The following is a 13959-nucleotide window of genomic DNA, read 5'->3' as shown; positions in this document are numbered from 1 at the left end:
TTCTAATAAATCTATTGGGAATGTAAAATTTAAATGATCTAAAGAACTATCTTACTATATATTTTAGAAATGTGCGTGTCTGTCTGTCCATCTGTGAATGTGTTTGTTCAAGAACTCCTCCTCAATGGTAAGAGCTAGGACCACCAAATTTGGTATGCAGCTTCCTCTTTATAATTTAAAGCAAGGTTATGGTTTGGTTATGCCTGGAAATCGATTGTTTCTCATAAAATGAAAAGGTAATAATCTGGTAGAAGGGACAGTTATACCACAGAATAACCACAGAGGGCAGCAAGGGTACAGCTACATAGCAGCATTACTTCGGAATAAGTGAAATTATTCTAACATAACAAAGAGTGTGTCTACGCTGCAAGCCATTATTTCAAAATAAAGGTGAGCTGGAGAACTTCTTACTCTAACTCCTGTAACCCTCATTTTATGAGGAGTAAGGAAAGTCAAAGTCAGGAGGGATAGCTCAGTGATTTGTGCATTGGCCTGCTAAACCCAGCATTGTGAGTTCAATCCTTGCAGAGGCCATTTAGGGATTTGGGGCAAAAATTTGTCAGGGATGGTATTTGGTCCTGCTGTGAAAACAGAAACCCACTATCATGTCCCCTCTCAGTCTTCTCTTTTCTAAACTAAACAAGCTCAGTTCTTTCAGTCTTCTCTCATAGCTCCTGTTTTCTAGACCTTTAATCATTTGTGTTGCTTTTCTCTGGACCTTCTCCAATTTCTCCACAACTTTCTTGAAATGTGGTGTCCAGAACTGGACACAATACTCCAACTGAGGCCTAATCAACACAGAGAGCGGAAGAATGACTTCTCATGTGTTGCTCTCAACATTCCTGTTAATGCATCCCAGAATCATGTTTTCTTTTTTTGCAACAATGTCACACTGTTGACTCATGTTTAACTTGTCATCCATTATGACCCCATATCCCTTTCAGCAGTACTCCTTCCTAGACAATCACTTCCCATTCTGTATGTATGAAACTGATTGTTTTTTCCTAAGTGGAGTACTTTGCATTTGTCCTTATTAAACTTCATCTTATGTACCTCAGACCATTTCTCTAGTTTGTCCAGATCATTTTGAATTTTGACCCTATCCTCCAAAGCACTTGTAACACTTCCCAGCTTGGTATCATCTGCAAACTTAATAATCGTACTCTCTATGCCATCATCTAAATCATTGATGAAGATATTGAACAGAGCCAGCCCCAAAACAGACCCCTGCAGAACCCCACTTGTTATGCCCTTCCAGCACGACTGTGAACTGTTAATAACTACTCTCTGAGAACGGTTATCCAGCCAGTTATGCACCCACCTTATAGTAGCCCCAACTAGGTTGTATTTCCCTAGTTTATGGATAAGAAGAACATGTGAAAGTCTTAGTATAACACAACAACGGCTTCTCCTTTTTCCACAAGAGTTGATATCCCATTAAAGAAAGCTATCAGATTGGATTGACATGATTTGTTCTTTACACATCCATGCTGTTACCTATCACCTTATTTTCTTCCAGATGTTTGCAGATGAATTCCTTAATTACTTGCTCCATTATCTTCCCTGGCACAGAGGTTAAACTGATCGGTCTGTAGTTTCCTGGGTTGTTCTTATTTCCCTTTTTATAGATGGGCACTATATTTGCCCTTTTCCAATCTTCTCGAATCTCTCCTGACTTCCATGTTTTTTCAAAGATGATAGCTAGAGACTTAGATACCTCCTCTATCAGCTCCCTGAGTAGTCTAGGATGCATTTCATCAGGCCCTGGTGACTTGCAGACTTCTAACTTTTCTAAGTAATTTTTAACTTGTTCTTTTATTTTAAGTTTTATTTAACACTTCCTGCTGTGTAGACAGCGCCAAAAGACGAAATAAGCTATTTTGACTTAAGCTACACAATTAACGTAGCTCAAGTTGCAGAGCTTAATTCCACTTTAGCCCTGCTGTGGAGATGTGCCCCAAGGGGCCAGAGATGGGGACTGGGACAGCTATAACCTCATTGGCCCAGCAGGAGGCATGGGTGGAGAAAGGGACAGCTACCTTCTATGTTTCAGAAAGTTTGTGTGTCTGTCTGTTCCCCAGCTGTGGGACATGCACCCCTCCCCTGGCTGTGCCAGCTGTAGCTGCAGTGGCCATGGACAGGCACTTCTCAACTAGTTCCAAGCAGCTCCAGTGAGTAAAGCCTGGGGCAGTCCTCTCTTCCTGAGGCAGCCTGCAGGCTGACCCCTCATTCTTAGCCTCACCCCAGCACAATGATTTAAATGAACAACAAATACCCTTATTTGAGTTCAAGACCTGAGCAATACAGGGTAAATCATCTTGTATGTTTAAAAAGTCACAACGACCCTGGAAGAAGCTACAGCAAAAATGATACTCATTTTGAAAAGCTGTATTTAATAAGCATACATATTGGAAGGGTTAAGGTCTGCAGGCTGATGGGGAAAATGTTTTTAAAATTCATTTGACTTAAGATTTTATTTTTAAAAAGGAAACCTACTCAAAATTTAGTTTAAAAACAATATTAAGGTACCACTGAATAGACAAAGCCCACAATAATCATAATAGTTGCAAGAAGGCATGCACACACGCATGCACACTCTTATTGATCTGTGGAGAGCATTAGAAAAGGGAGGTCAAAGAAATATGCCTTGCACTTGAAGTGGGAAGCAGTGGGGTTTGTGTTGCGACAGTCCTCATTTCCTAGGGACATTCATGCCACAGTCTTGGACAGCCCCCAGAGAATTTTCTGTCTTCTGCTCAAAAAAGCATTATTCTTATTGCTGAGAGTTTCGCTTTGCCAGAGAAGTGAAGATGTCAATGACATCTTCATTCCAGAGTTTTAGGTGGTCTTTAAGATATCCTGACTCCAGATCATGCAGCACTTTAAAGATAAGCACTGAGACTTTTGACTTGATTCTGTAGTCTTTGGGAAGGAAGTGGAGGCGATATGCTGCGAATCATGGGAGGCAAGTGATTAACAACAAATCTGTAGTATCAAATCCTGTTCCCTGGTACTACATTGTAAATACCAAGGCACAGCAGGATGAATTTGGAAGTGAGCTTTAGCCTTTATTCTGAAGTCTTTACTTGAAAGTTATTTATGTTAACACAGATTTGTGGGGCTGAATATCAAAGAAGAAAATAACAGGGGCATATCATGTAAGATGTAGCAGGAGGGTTTTTTTTTAAAGGAACCTTTTAAGTATACATTATACAAAGAGACTAATATACACACTTTCTTATTTTGTTGATATTTAATTGAATGTTTTTTGTCTGGTACATAAAAGGAAAGAAACTCTTTCTAAATATCCAGAAGCGCTTAGTCCTTCATAATGTATATGATGGAAAAAGTAAGGAGGGTGAGCTAGATCCACTCCCTGCTGATGTACAGGCAGATTCCACCTGCCTGTTCCAGTGAAGGGCACTCAGGCTGCAGGGCCACTATCCACTATCATCCCCGTCCTGGAAGCTCTGGGGATTGTAGAGCTGGCAGAGGCTAGGGGGGAGTTGAATCAGTGCATCATTCAGCTGTCTTGGCTACACCACCTTTCTGGTCTTCACAGGTCACATTTTAACCTACATTGTTCAATGGAGAAGTATTTGACCTCCAAACAGATTTTCTTGATGGTCCAATAAATATTATTACCGTTACTGTAATATTTCAATAGTCAGTTTGGGAGAGGCTTTTGCAAACTTGAAAGGAACAAGGTCCATCCCTTTTTGCTCAAAAGAATAGTCAAGGGCAATACCAAATCTATAGTATCTGAGTGTAGGGAAATAAAGAACAAGAAAAGAACCTCTCATAAGAAAAAGGAAGCATTAAACAGATTGTGACATCTGTAGATTATTGCTCAACATGCTTGATACCTGACTACATGATAAACAGGCAGCTGCCTCAAGAAAGGGAATGACAGAAGCAGACTGGCCTCACACTATACCATCTAGACCAGGGGACAGTATTCCTAGGCCTAAGTCAGATCTCACAGACTCATTCCTAGGCAAGAGCTCACAGAGCTTGGGAACAGCCTGTAGCTCAGCTTCAATGCTAAGCAGACAGAATATAGATACTGGTCTATTTGTAGTGAATTGCACTGAATGTCAGCTGTTTGTGGAGGGTTATTTCCCAGTGCAGCCTGGATCAATTCAGAGGGAAAAGCATAATGAAAATCTTTACAGGATTTTTGCCAAAGTGCCATAAGGCAGTTTTTAGTTTTAGCAACCTTGACATCATCCTTTTTACAAAAGCTCTTTAGATCTGAGAGACTTTTTCCCTACAGAAACCAGCTTATGCAAATGGATATAACTTTAAGGCACAGTCTTTTGCATCCTCTGCTGTGATAAGGACCTAGCATCTCTGGCTTCCTGTCTTGGAACTTTGATGTTACTGAAAAGAGATGATGAGGTGCAAAGTAAATCAAATCACAGCCTCTAGCTCCATTAAAATAACTGCACTGGAACCGGGACTTACTCCCAAGGGGAGCCGATTTGGTCAGCAACTCTACTACTGTAGGATGCCTAGGAAAAGCAACACAAGACAGTCTATTTCCTGGCCAGCATGTGATTTGCCCTGCTAGATGGCTGTAGGTATCCCAGAGGTTTGGGGGTTGGCTGCAATTTGTGCTGTTGCTCCATTTTGAGTTACTGCACTATGGGGCCCAGTGCTTGGGAGTAAATATGACCTCCTGTCTGAAGTCATGAGTAAAGAGATCACATATCTCTCCAGAACCATTTTAAAGGTTTATTAGCTTTACCCCTACTAAGCAGTCATATCAAGGAGGCAATGGAAAGGAAAACTGTGATTTATTTAATGAAAATAGCCCCAAAATGCATAATCATATATATATATATTACTGCAAAGCAATCTGTTAGCAGCTGTTAAAATTCTCCTCCTGGAAACACTTACCTCTGTGTAGGCCTGGGTCACCTGTTCATACAAAGACTGATGATGATGGATGGCCAGCTCCAAGTCCTGCATTTCTGATGGGAGGCCCCCTTCACTGCACATTTTACACCAGGCATCCACACCTGAAAGAAACTGAAGCAATTCCAAAGGAATCAACAGGGTGTTTCAAACTCACTGGCTAGAGATAACTTCTTATACTTTTGCAACGAACCATTTACAGAGTGCCATACATGCATGCAGCGCTGAGCAGCATGTGAACTGTGCCAAACAAACACCACAATGTCAAGTGTTTACAAGAGAGAACAAAATGGCACAGACCACACAGGTGATTGAGATCCTTATACACATCACTTTGTAGACCAGCTGGGCCTAAGGGAGGCTTTAGAAGGATTTTGTTTCTTCTGCTTTACAAGTAAAGTGCATGGGCACTTTCAAAACAACTTCAGGAACACGTATATGAAGAGCTGCTGAGTAAAAACATGAGAAATCTAATCCTGCTTCTAAAATTAACTCAAAAATATAGAGTGAGAGGAAACAGTCAGCTCTAATTGCAAGGTCAGAACTCCCCAAATATTTATGCGTGAGGTCCACACAGGGGCGATTTTCTCACCAACAGCTCAACTCAGCTATTCACCTGGCCCTAACAGCACACACTTGAATAACAGAAAATTCCCATTAAAATCACTGTTGACATTCCTTTCAGTGAAAGGCAGATTCTCTGAGGATTAAAGCAGTTCTCAATCCAAGGCTGGATCAGGGGAATTGGTAATAGGATACCAAGACTTTCACTTCTGGGTCACTAATTTGAATCTTGCCCAGGTCACTAGTGTTTCATCAGTAGTACCGGATGGTGCTCGGTTAGAAATGAACTGCTAGTGTCATTCCAGTTGCTAGTGGGCAGATATTTGAAGCAAAAACCCTCACATCACTTTTTAAAATGGAACCTGATCTACTGACATATCATCTAATATGTTCACCTCTGGCATACACCAAAGCATCTAATGACACCAGTAAGGAATCATTACTCGTTGGTAATATTTCCTCTTCATCCAGCTTCTGGTTTAACTATCTCCTACATTTAAGGATCTTTAAACCCATCAATAAAAAACAGCTAATAATCTAACAGGTGCAGTGCACCAGAGGCTGACTGTACAATGGCCACAGAACAAAGCATATGGTCACAGCTGTAGCTGTTCATGAAGTGCTCACCTGTGGCTTGTTAGCAAAGCACTCACTTAAACATAGAATATGGGACTTCAAAGCAAAGAGTTTCTATCCCAATTTTGACTGGAATCAGTATGTTATTTTTATTATCAGGATAATTATATTCACAGTTCTGCTTATAGTCAAGGTCTGAAAATGCCTGCGTTATAAATCCCTATTTTCAAGACATGATGATTCAGTGACAAAATTAATTCTGGGCTAAAACCTTGATCTACACCAGAGGTGAGCAACCTGCTGCCTGTGGGCTGCATGCGACCCATCAGGTTTCTATGTGCTGTCTGCGCAACCCCACTCTGTCCCCTTCTCCCCACACCTCTCTCAGATATGGGGTCCTGAACTCCATCAGCTGCTCCGTGCCCCATCCCCACTCTTCCCCCTTTTCCCCAGAGCTTGAATACTGTGAATCAGCTGAGGGGGAGGAGCAGAGACTGTGCATGAATCAGCTGATTCACAGCACTTTGGAAGTGCTGAGAGGGAGGGAGAGGGCGCACTTGGGGAAAAGACCAGATGGGGGTTTGAGGGAAGGGGTCGAGTGGGGGTGGGCTGGAAAAGAGGGGAGGGTTGAGCAGCCTCTGGCAAAATGAGAAGACACACAGATTTAAAGAAAGGGCACAAGAGAGGTTCATGTTGATTGCAAGCACTGTTGGGGGAGCCATGCATTCCTGCCACTTCTTTATGTTACTTTTGCCAGCCATTTAATTTGCCCTAATAGCGGATCACTTTGTGCGGAAAAGGCACGATAAAGAAGGAGAATCAAGTGCAATGTATTTAATCTTATTCTTGGTGTCATGGGTAATGCGCATGCCCAATTTCAATCTTGCTGCTCACTGAGATGAAGAATGGTCACTCATAGAGCCCACTCACTAGCCCTGGCTGCCCATTACTGATCTACACCCACACTTTATGAACCAACAGGAATGTTTTTTAGATGAAGGGATTGAGGATCAGGATTTGCGGTTGCTATTGTGCAGACCTTGGCTGCAGATCTGCAGCACTTATCCAGGGGACAGCCACGCACACTGCTGCACAAAGCCTATGTAACCAGAGGGACTAATGCCCAGTACATGGGCCTTTGATAAAAAACATGCACTATAGGAAACATGGTTTGACTCTCCAAGGTTTTTTAGGACCTAAATAATCAGGCATTTTGCAGGGATGAAATCCTTCAATTCCCATCTCATGGGGCTGAACTGAACTCCCTCTAAGAGAAACTAGCATAGGCTGGGATTTCTGCCACTGGAACTACATAATCATGGATCCAATGGCTTCTCTCCTGACTTCTAGTCACATTTTCCCTCTCAGACCTGTGCAGAAATCCCCTGATACAAACTATTCTACTCAGTTCCCACAGTGGGGCTACATAATGAGAAGGGACTTAGGTACCTGGGTAAATGTCTACCAGGTGTGTCTCTCAGTTTATCCCCTTTTAAACAGGAAATAATAATCCTTACTTGTCTTGAAGGGACATGGTGAGGATTCCTAATATCTGTTAATGGCTTTGAAGTCTCTGTGTAATAAATTGGCTTAGTGCATCAAATCACATGTATAGTGTTGGTCCCAGTGATTACAACAACATGCCCTTTAACTCTTGTGATGGAGGCCTGAGTTTTATGTTGTTGAAAAGTCCTGAGTATGATGTCAACTACAGACCATTAGTATGTCTGATACCATGGATCCTAACTCTTTGATAAAAGATGCTATAGAAGTGTCAAGTCATATATATAGTAGCCCAACGTCTATGACTCTGTAATGCTGGCTGTTCCCTCTGGGTGGCGCTCTTGCCTCCTGCCTTGGCGCTCGGCTGACTTCTGCACCACTCAGCTGGGCCGCCGCGCAGGAGCAAGCATGTGGGTGCTGCATGGGGAGCGCAGGGCCCAAACGGCCACTTGCACCGCTCGCTCCCATGCGGTGGCCCAGCTGAGCGGCGCAGAAGTCAGGAGAGTGCCACGGCGGGAGGCAACAGCATCACCCAGAGGGAACAGCCAGGGGGCGGGGCCTGGATGAGCATGCGTCTGTGATGTCAGAAAAGGGCACCGGATTCAAAAGGTGGAAAGTGGAACAGACACAGAGGATGCAGAGGAGACAGAAAGGAGAACGGAGGAGGCGGAGGACAGAGAGAGAGAGAGAGAGAGAGAGACGCAGCAGGAAGAGGAGAAGAGAAACACAGAGTGTGAGGCGGGAGGGGGAGAAGAGAAAGAGAGAGAGATGGAGAGCGAGGCAGGAGGCGGATGACAGCTGAGAGAGAGAGAGGGCAAGGCAGTAGGAGGAGAAGAGAGGCCGTTTGTGCCACTTGCTCCCACGTGGCAGCCTGGCTGAGCGGTGCAGAAGTCAGCTGAGCGCCACAGCGGGAGGTGAAGGGGGGCAGGGAAGTGACATACATGCCTAGGGGGCAGGGCCTGGACAAGCGTGCATCCCCGATGGAGACAGAGGAGAATGGAGAGAGAGTAAGAGGTAGGAGGGGGAGAAGAGAAAGAGAGAGGCAGAAGGAGGAGGAGAGCTGAGAGAGGGTGGGAGGCAAGAGGAGGAGGAAAGTAAGAAAGAGACATGGAGCGAGAGACCGGAGGCTCAGGAGAGAAGACCGACATGGAGGAGAGACCTGAAAATTCCATACTATGACAGGCTAATTGGCTAGTTATTATATAATCACAACCACTATGCCAAAAAAACACAGCAGCTCTCAGATTCAGAATGCCTGTTAGAATTCCCACCCACGCATAGAGGAATTGCACGGTGGCACCAAGGAACAGAACTCTTCCACTTGAGCTAAAGGAGTAACTTTATGTGTGCTGTTATCTTCTAGAGCAGGGATGGGAAATGCTAGCCCATGGGCTGTATCCTGTCCACAGGGTTAGTCCCTGGCAGGCCCCCACCTCCATGTTTACCTACGCTTCCGCAGGTATCAGAGCATTGCAGCTCTGGTCAGCAGTGAATCACCATTTGCAGCCAATACAAGTGTTGGGAAGCGGTGTCCCAGTCCATGACTCTTCCCATCGCTCGCATTGGCCGTGAATGGTGATTTGTGGCCAACCTTGTGATCCTCTGATACCTGTGGAGGAGCAGGTAAACATCGTGGCGGTGGGCCACCAGGGACTAAGCTTGTGGGCTACCATTTTTTATTACCCACCCCTACTCTAGAGGACCAACTAGTAGGCGGAGTGTGATTCACACTTTAACAGCATGAACAGGAAGGAGTGAAAAGGCTCAATGTTTTTAAAAATGAACTTTGGCAAAGTATTTGTCATAATATAGAGCAATTAACTTAGGTACTGTGGAAAAAAGCAGACAGTAAAGTTTACCACAGTGTGATAAACTATGAGGATGCAAGTGTCTTTATTACATGAATATGTATTTTCATGCTAAATATATTTTTACACAATAAGATTGTGGTCTGTTGTGCTAAAATGTAAATAACTAATTAACTGTTAAGTTGGAATGGCAGTTCTGTAGGTGGTTACTGTCTACGGGGTGTGCAGTACCATTTAAATTAATTGCTTAAATACCTACTTGTTCCATAGACTGGAACAGCTTCTATCGGGAACATAAAAAGCTGCTTAAATGTGATTTGAAATGATAGGCCAAAATGGCTCTCTTAGATAATTGTACATATTTTACAAGCTTCCATAAAAGACGGGAAACGAAACAAAACCCAAACTCTTCCCCAAGACATTTAAGAAAACAAACACAAAGCCTTGATTCAAAAAGTCTGTGTGTTTCTGACTTGACCCAAATAGCCCCTTCACAGTTATAATAAGCCAGTTCCATCATTGACTCCAGGGCACTCTCACACAAGCCGCATACCCTGCAATAGCCATATGGAGAAGGACTCCCACAAGAAGGCAACATTACATCACACACTCCCAATCACCCGTTCTCCAGAACACGATGCCTACATCTACACTGCAGTCTTTTTGCGCAAGAACGACATGTTCTTGCGCAAAAACTTGCGGAGCATCTACACTGCATGCGATTTCTTGCGCAAGTCAATTTACAGTAAAGCATCAGAAGAGAGGGCTTCTTCGCAAGAGTTATTCCTCTCCCCATGAAAAATAAACCCTCTTGTGCAAGAAGACAGTGTGGATGAGCAACAGGGGTTTCTTGCGCAAGAAACCCCTATGGCTAAAATGGCCATCAGAGCTTTCTTGTGCAAGAGAGCATCCACACTGCCATGGGCGCTCTTGCGCAAAAGCATGTGGCAGTGTGGACATGCTCTTGTTCAAGACCCTTTGTGCAAGAACTCTTGCGCAAAACAGTTCTTGCGCAAGAAGCCTGTCGTGTAGACGTAGCCAATATGTGAGTGAGCAGGCTGAGCCTCGTGACTATTGTGCTTCAAGATTTGTGAGCCCTGGTTGTCTCTTAGGCCAAGCTCAGGCATTGTGGAGTTCCCTATTAGTTGAAATTCCTTACTGAGTCCCCAAACAAGAAGTCACTTGAGGACAGGTTCTTCTTTTCTCTAGCTCCTTTACTTGCTGGCTTCTTCTCCTGTTCCGGGGATTCGGCTAAAATGTCATGAATGTATCTGTCTTTTGATCCCTTCTTTCCTTTCACATTCCAAACACTACTTGTTTTCCCTGCCTGTGCACCCCATCTCATGTTTTAAAGTAGAAGTATGAGTTAATTGAAGATTATTTACATGGGAAAGGACACACCACTCCACACATCTACCTACTAAACCCAGCAACCAAAATTAGATGGAAGTATTACATCCCACAGCAGACTAAACCATTCTTTTCCACAGTCTGAGAATAAGGAGGAACAAAATGCACTAGGGCCTAAGGCCCCTGCAATGGTAGCGTAAAGTAGCCCTGAGTAGTGTAAATCCTGGCCAAGAGCTCCTGAGAGCACAAAGTCTGTCTGGATTGGAGCATGGTGATGCAAAATGAATGGTCCATTCACTTTTCAGAGGATCAACATAAACATCCAAGTTCTGCTCACAGATGCTATTGAAGTGTTTGCCTCTGTTTGCTATGACTGAGGAGCAGCATACTGCATGCCGGAAGTTTGATGGTTAAGATTCTTTTAGACTCACTTCTGGTTGGTATCATAGGAGAGGTGAACAAAAAAGAAGGCAATGGTCTGTCAGATTGGATTAGGGTAGTTTGATCAGCGTTACTCTGGCGCTTGGGGCAAGCCACTATTGAGACTGAATGTAACAAAACAAGTATTGAGAGGGGTAGCCATGTTAGTCTGTATCTGCAAAATCAATGTAGAGTCCTGTGGCACCTTAAAAATGAACATATTTATTTGAGAATAAGCTTTCATAGTTAAAAAAAATTCTGCATCTGATGAAGTGGTTTTTAGTTACGAAAGCTTATGCCCAAATAAATCTGTTAGGGTATGTCTAAACTGCAAAGTTAATTCAAAATAACAGCAGTTATTTTGAATTAACTTTAATAGAGTCTATACATGCAAACTACTATTTCGAATTTAATTCGAAATAGTGGAGCCCTTAATTCAAATTTGCTAAACCTCATTCTACAAGGAGTAACGCCAAATTCGAAATAGCTACTTCGAATTAAGTGCTGTGTAGATACTTAATTCGAAATAGGGGGCCTCCAGCCCTTCCAAGGGAGCCCTGGTGGCCACTCTGGGCACAACCAGGAAAACTTACTGGGCTCTCCCCCAGTCCTGGAGCCATTAAAGGGGTAGACCCTGACCACAGTGTCTGTGCCAGCTCCAAGCCTGCCAGCCCAGAGCCAGTAGTGGCCACCAGGGCCCCTGATCCAGTGGCCCCAAATCATGAGCCAGCAAGCCACTGGCAGCCAGCCCTCCACCACTCCCCAGAAGCAGTCTGCCAGCTCCCAGGAGCCTGACAGGGGCTGGAGAAGGCGGGCGCCTTCCTGGTCCAGGGTGGAGATCATGGACCTTATGCAGGTTTGGGGGGGATGCCGCCAATGTCCATGATCTCCACACTAGACGGATGAACGCAGCCATCTATGGCAGGATAGCTGCCAGCCTGGCCACAAAAGGCCATATGCGATCCCAGGAGCAGGTTTGCATGAAAGTCAAGTTGGTCCGGCAAGACCCCCAACCCTGAGCCCTGAGCTTCCCCTCCCCCTTCTTCTGCTTGCTTCCCCCTTCCAGCTCCCTCCTCCCAGGTTTCCTCCTCCCCTCTCCCACCCTCTCTCTTCCCCTCTCCTACCTCCTTTTCCCAATCTTCCCAGAGGTTCTTCCCCCCCCCCCCAGTTTTGTTCAATAAACCCAGTTTCTATTTTTGAACATACGTGTCTTTTATTTGACATCAGGAAGGGAGGATAGGGAGAGGTAAGTGGAAGGACGTAGGGAGGAATGGGGCACGAGCCCCCAATGGGGAGGACTGGGGAAGCTCTGAGGGCTCCTTGGGGTAGACTCTCTTCCGTGGGGCCTCCTGGATCCTAACAGCCCCTCAATGGACCCTCCAGATGGCAGCCTGCAGCAAATGCAGCCGGGCTGATGGCAACAACCCCACGAGATGCACCGGCGTGCCCAGGGACAGCTCTGGCTCCATGTAGCCGAGTGATGTGGTGTCCCAAGTGTGGGCACTCAGGACACTCCAAGACAGGAATGCTTTGCTGTCCCTCATCGAGGTAGAAAAGCAAGCGGGGAACCCTGAGAACTGTCTGTCTGGGGTGGAAGTAGGGTCCCTTTAAGTATGGAGTTCAATTAGCCTCAGGAAGCAGCCCCACACACTAAGTCCTAACCTGATGCCCTGCTGGCACTGGTTCCAACCAGCCTTAACTTTGGTTCAGGGTCCACTCACTATGGACGTGCTAATTCGAAATAGCAAAACACTATTTTGAAATAGTTTTTGTGTATAGATGCATTATTTTGAATTAGCTTAATCTGAAATAACTATTTTGAATTAAGTTAATTCGAAATAGTGCTGTACTATAGACATACCCTTAGTTTTTAAGGTGCCAAAGAATTCCTCATTGCTAAAACAAAAGGGGTTTGTTTAGCTTTCTCCAGCTTCAGGCAGGGCACCTTCTCTCAAGGAGGTGCTAATAGGCAGAAGTCTGTCAGGAACATCACAAGTGGCACATCAACTTCGTGTGCTTCAAGGTGGGCACTCTCTCAAACAGTTCCTGACCTCAGCCCTCACAGACACAGCAGAATGTCTGTTCTTCTTGTTCTCCCCAGCTGAGCTGTGCTTTCCCACTCTAATAGTTCCCTCCAAGGCTGACTCCAATTGCAAGTATAGTGGGCAGGGATGAAAGAGCCCATAGCAGCTCATTTGCCTTTTCCTGACCAGTGAAGGGTTTGTATACCCCATTACCAATAGACAATCCATGCATTGGGGTGGCATGAAGAAGACAGAGTAACACTGTTAAATGGGTGGACATGGCATCAAGGGTGACATCATTTGAAGAGGGAAGGGTGGAATAAGAAACATGATATGAGATGCAAGCCAGGGCAGAATTATTTAGGTCCATGATGGTGTGGAACAGAAATCTAAACCTTCTTTATTATATACAGGTTGTTAAAAATAATCCATTTCAATAGAAATGTCTGATGAGCATTAAGTGCAGTCTCAGACAAAATTCCTGGTATCTAATATTTCGTATGGTACCAGAGAGGTTGAATTACTAAATCCTTTAGTGTATAAGTCATAGTTTATCCTACTAGACCTGATGAAGCAAGCCAAATATTTCAGTTCCAGCTGATGGAGCTGTGAGTAGGACATGCTGATTCCCACATCATTTTCTTCCAGCATTCTGAGTTTATTGGCTTCGCATCAATGATCCCCTCCCACTGAACTGTTTCTTATTCCAACTAAGGAGCAACTGCCACGCAGTGTTAACAAAATTTCTTGTTTTTTCAAGGCTGGGAGAGACTGGTCACTGTCAGGCAGCACAA

At 44.4% G+C, this 13959-nt stretch overlaps 1 protein-coding gene across 9 annotated transcripts in view; it reads right to left on the bottom strand.

The window, feature by feature from the left end:
* The window catches only part of KALRN (kalirin RhoGEF kinase), a 790448-nt gene that overhangs the window by 398094 nt on the left and 378395 nt on the right, over positions 1-13959 (bottom strand). For 7 of the 9 annotated variants that reach the window (XM_075933149.1, XM_075933142.1, XM_075933143.1 and 4 more), the window contains exon 8: positions 4903-5034. In XM_075933149.1, coding sequence (XP_075789264.1) covers positions 4903-5034 — 132 coding nt within the window. Of the gene's footprint in view, positions 1-4902; positions 5035-5113; positions 5131-5220; positions 5411-13959 lie in introns of those variants that run through there. The other 2 variants (XM_075933144.1, XM_075933145.1) reach the window with 2 other exon arrangements.

Source organism: Pelodiscus sinensis, chromosome 7, assembly GCF_049634645.1.
Source record: "Pelodiscus sinensis isolate JC-2024 chromosome 7, ASM4963464v1, whole genome shotgun sequence".
In the NCBI taxonomy this organism is placed as follows: Eukaryota; Metazoa; Chordata; order Testudines; family Trionychidae; genus Pelodiscus; species Pelodiscus sinensis.
The sequence above is the reverse complement of the archived record's forward strand: the minus strand, read 5'-3'. Positions and strand labels throughout refer to the sequence as shown.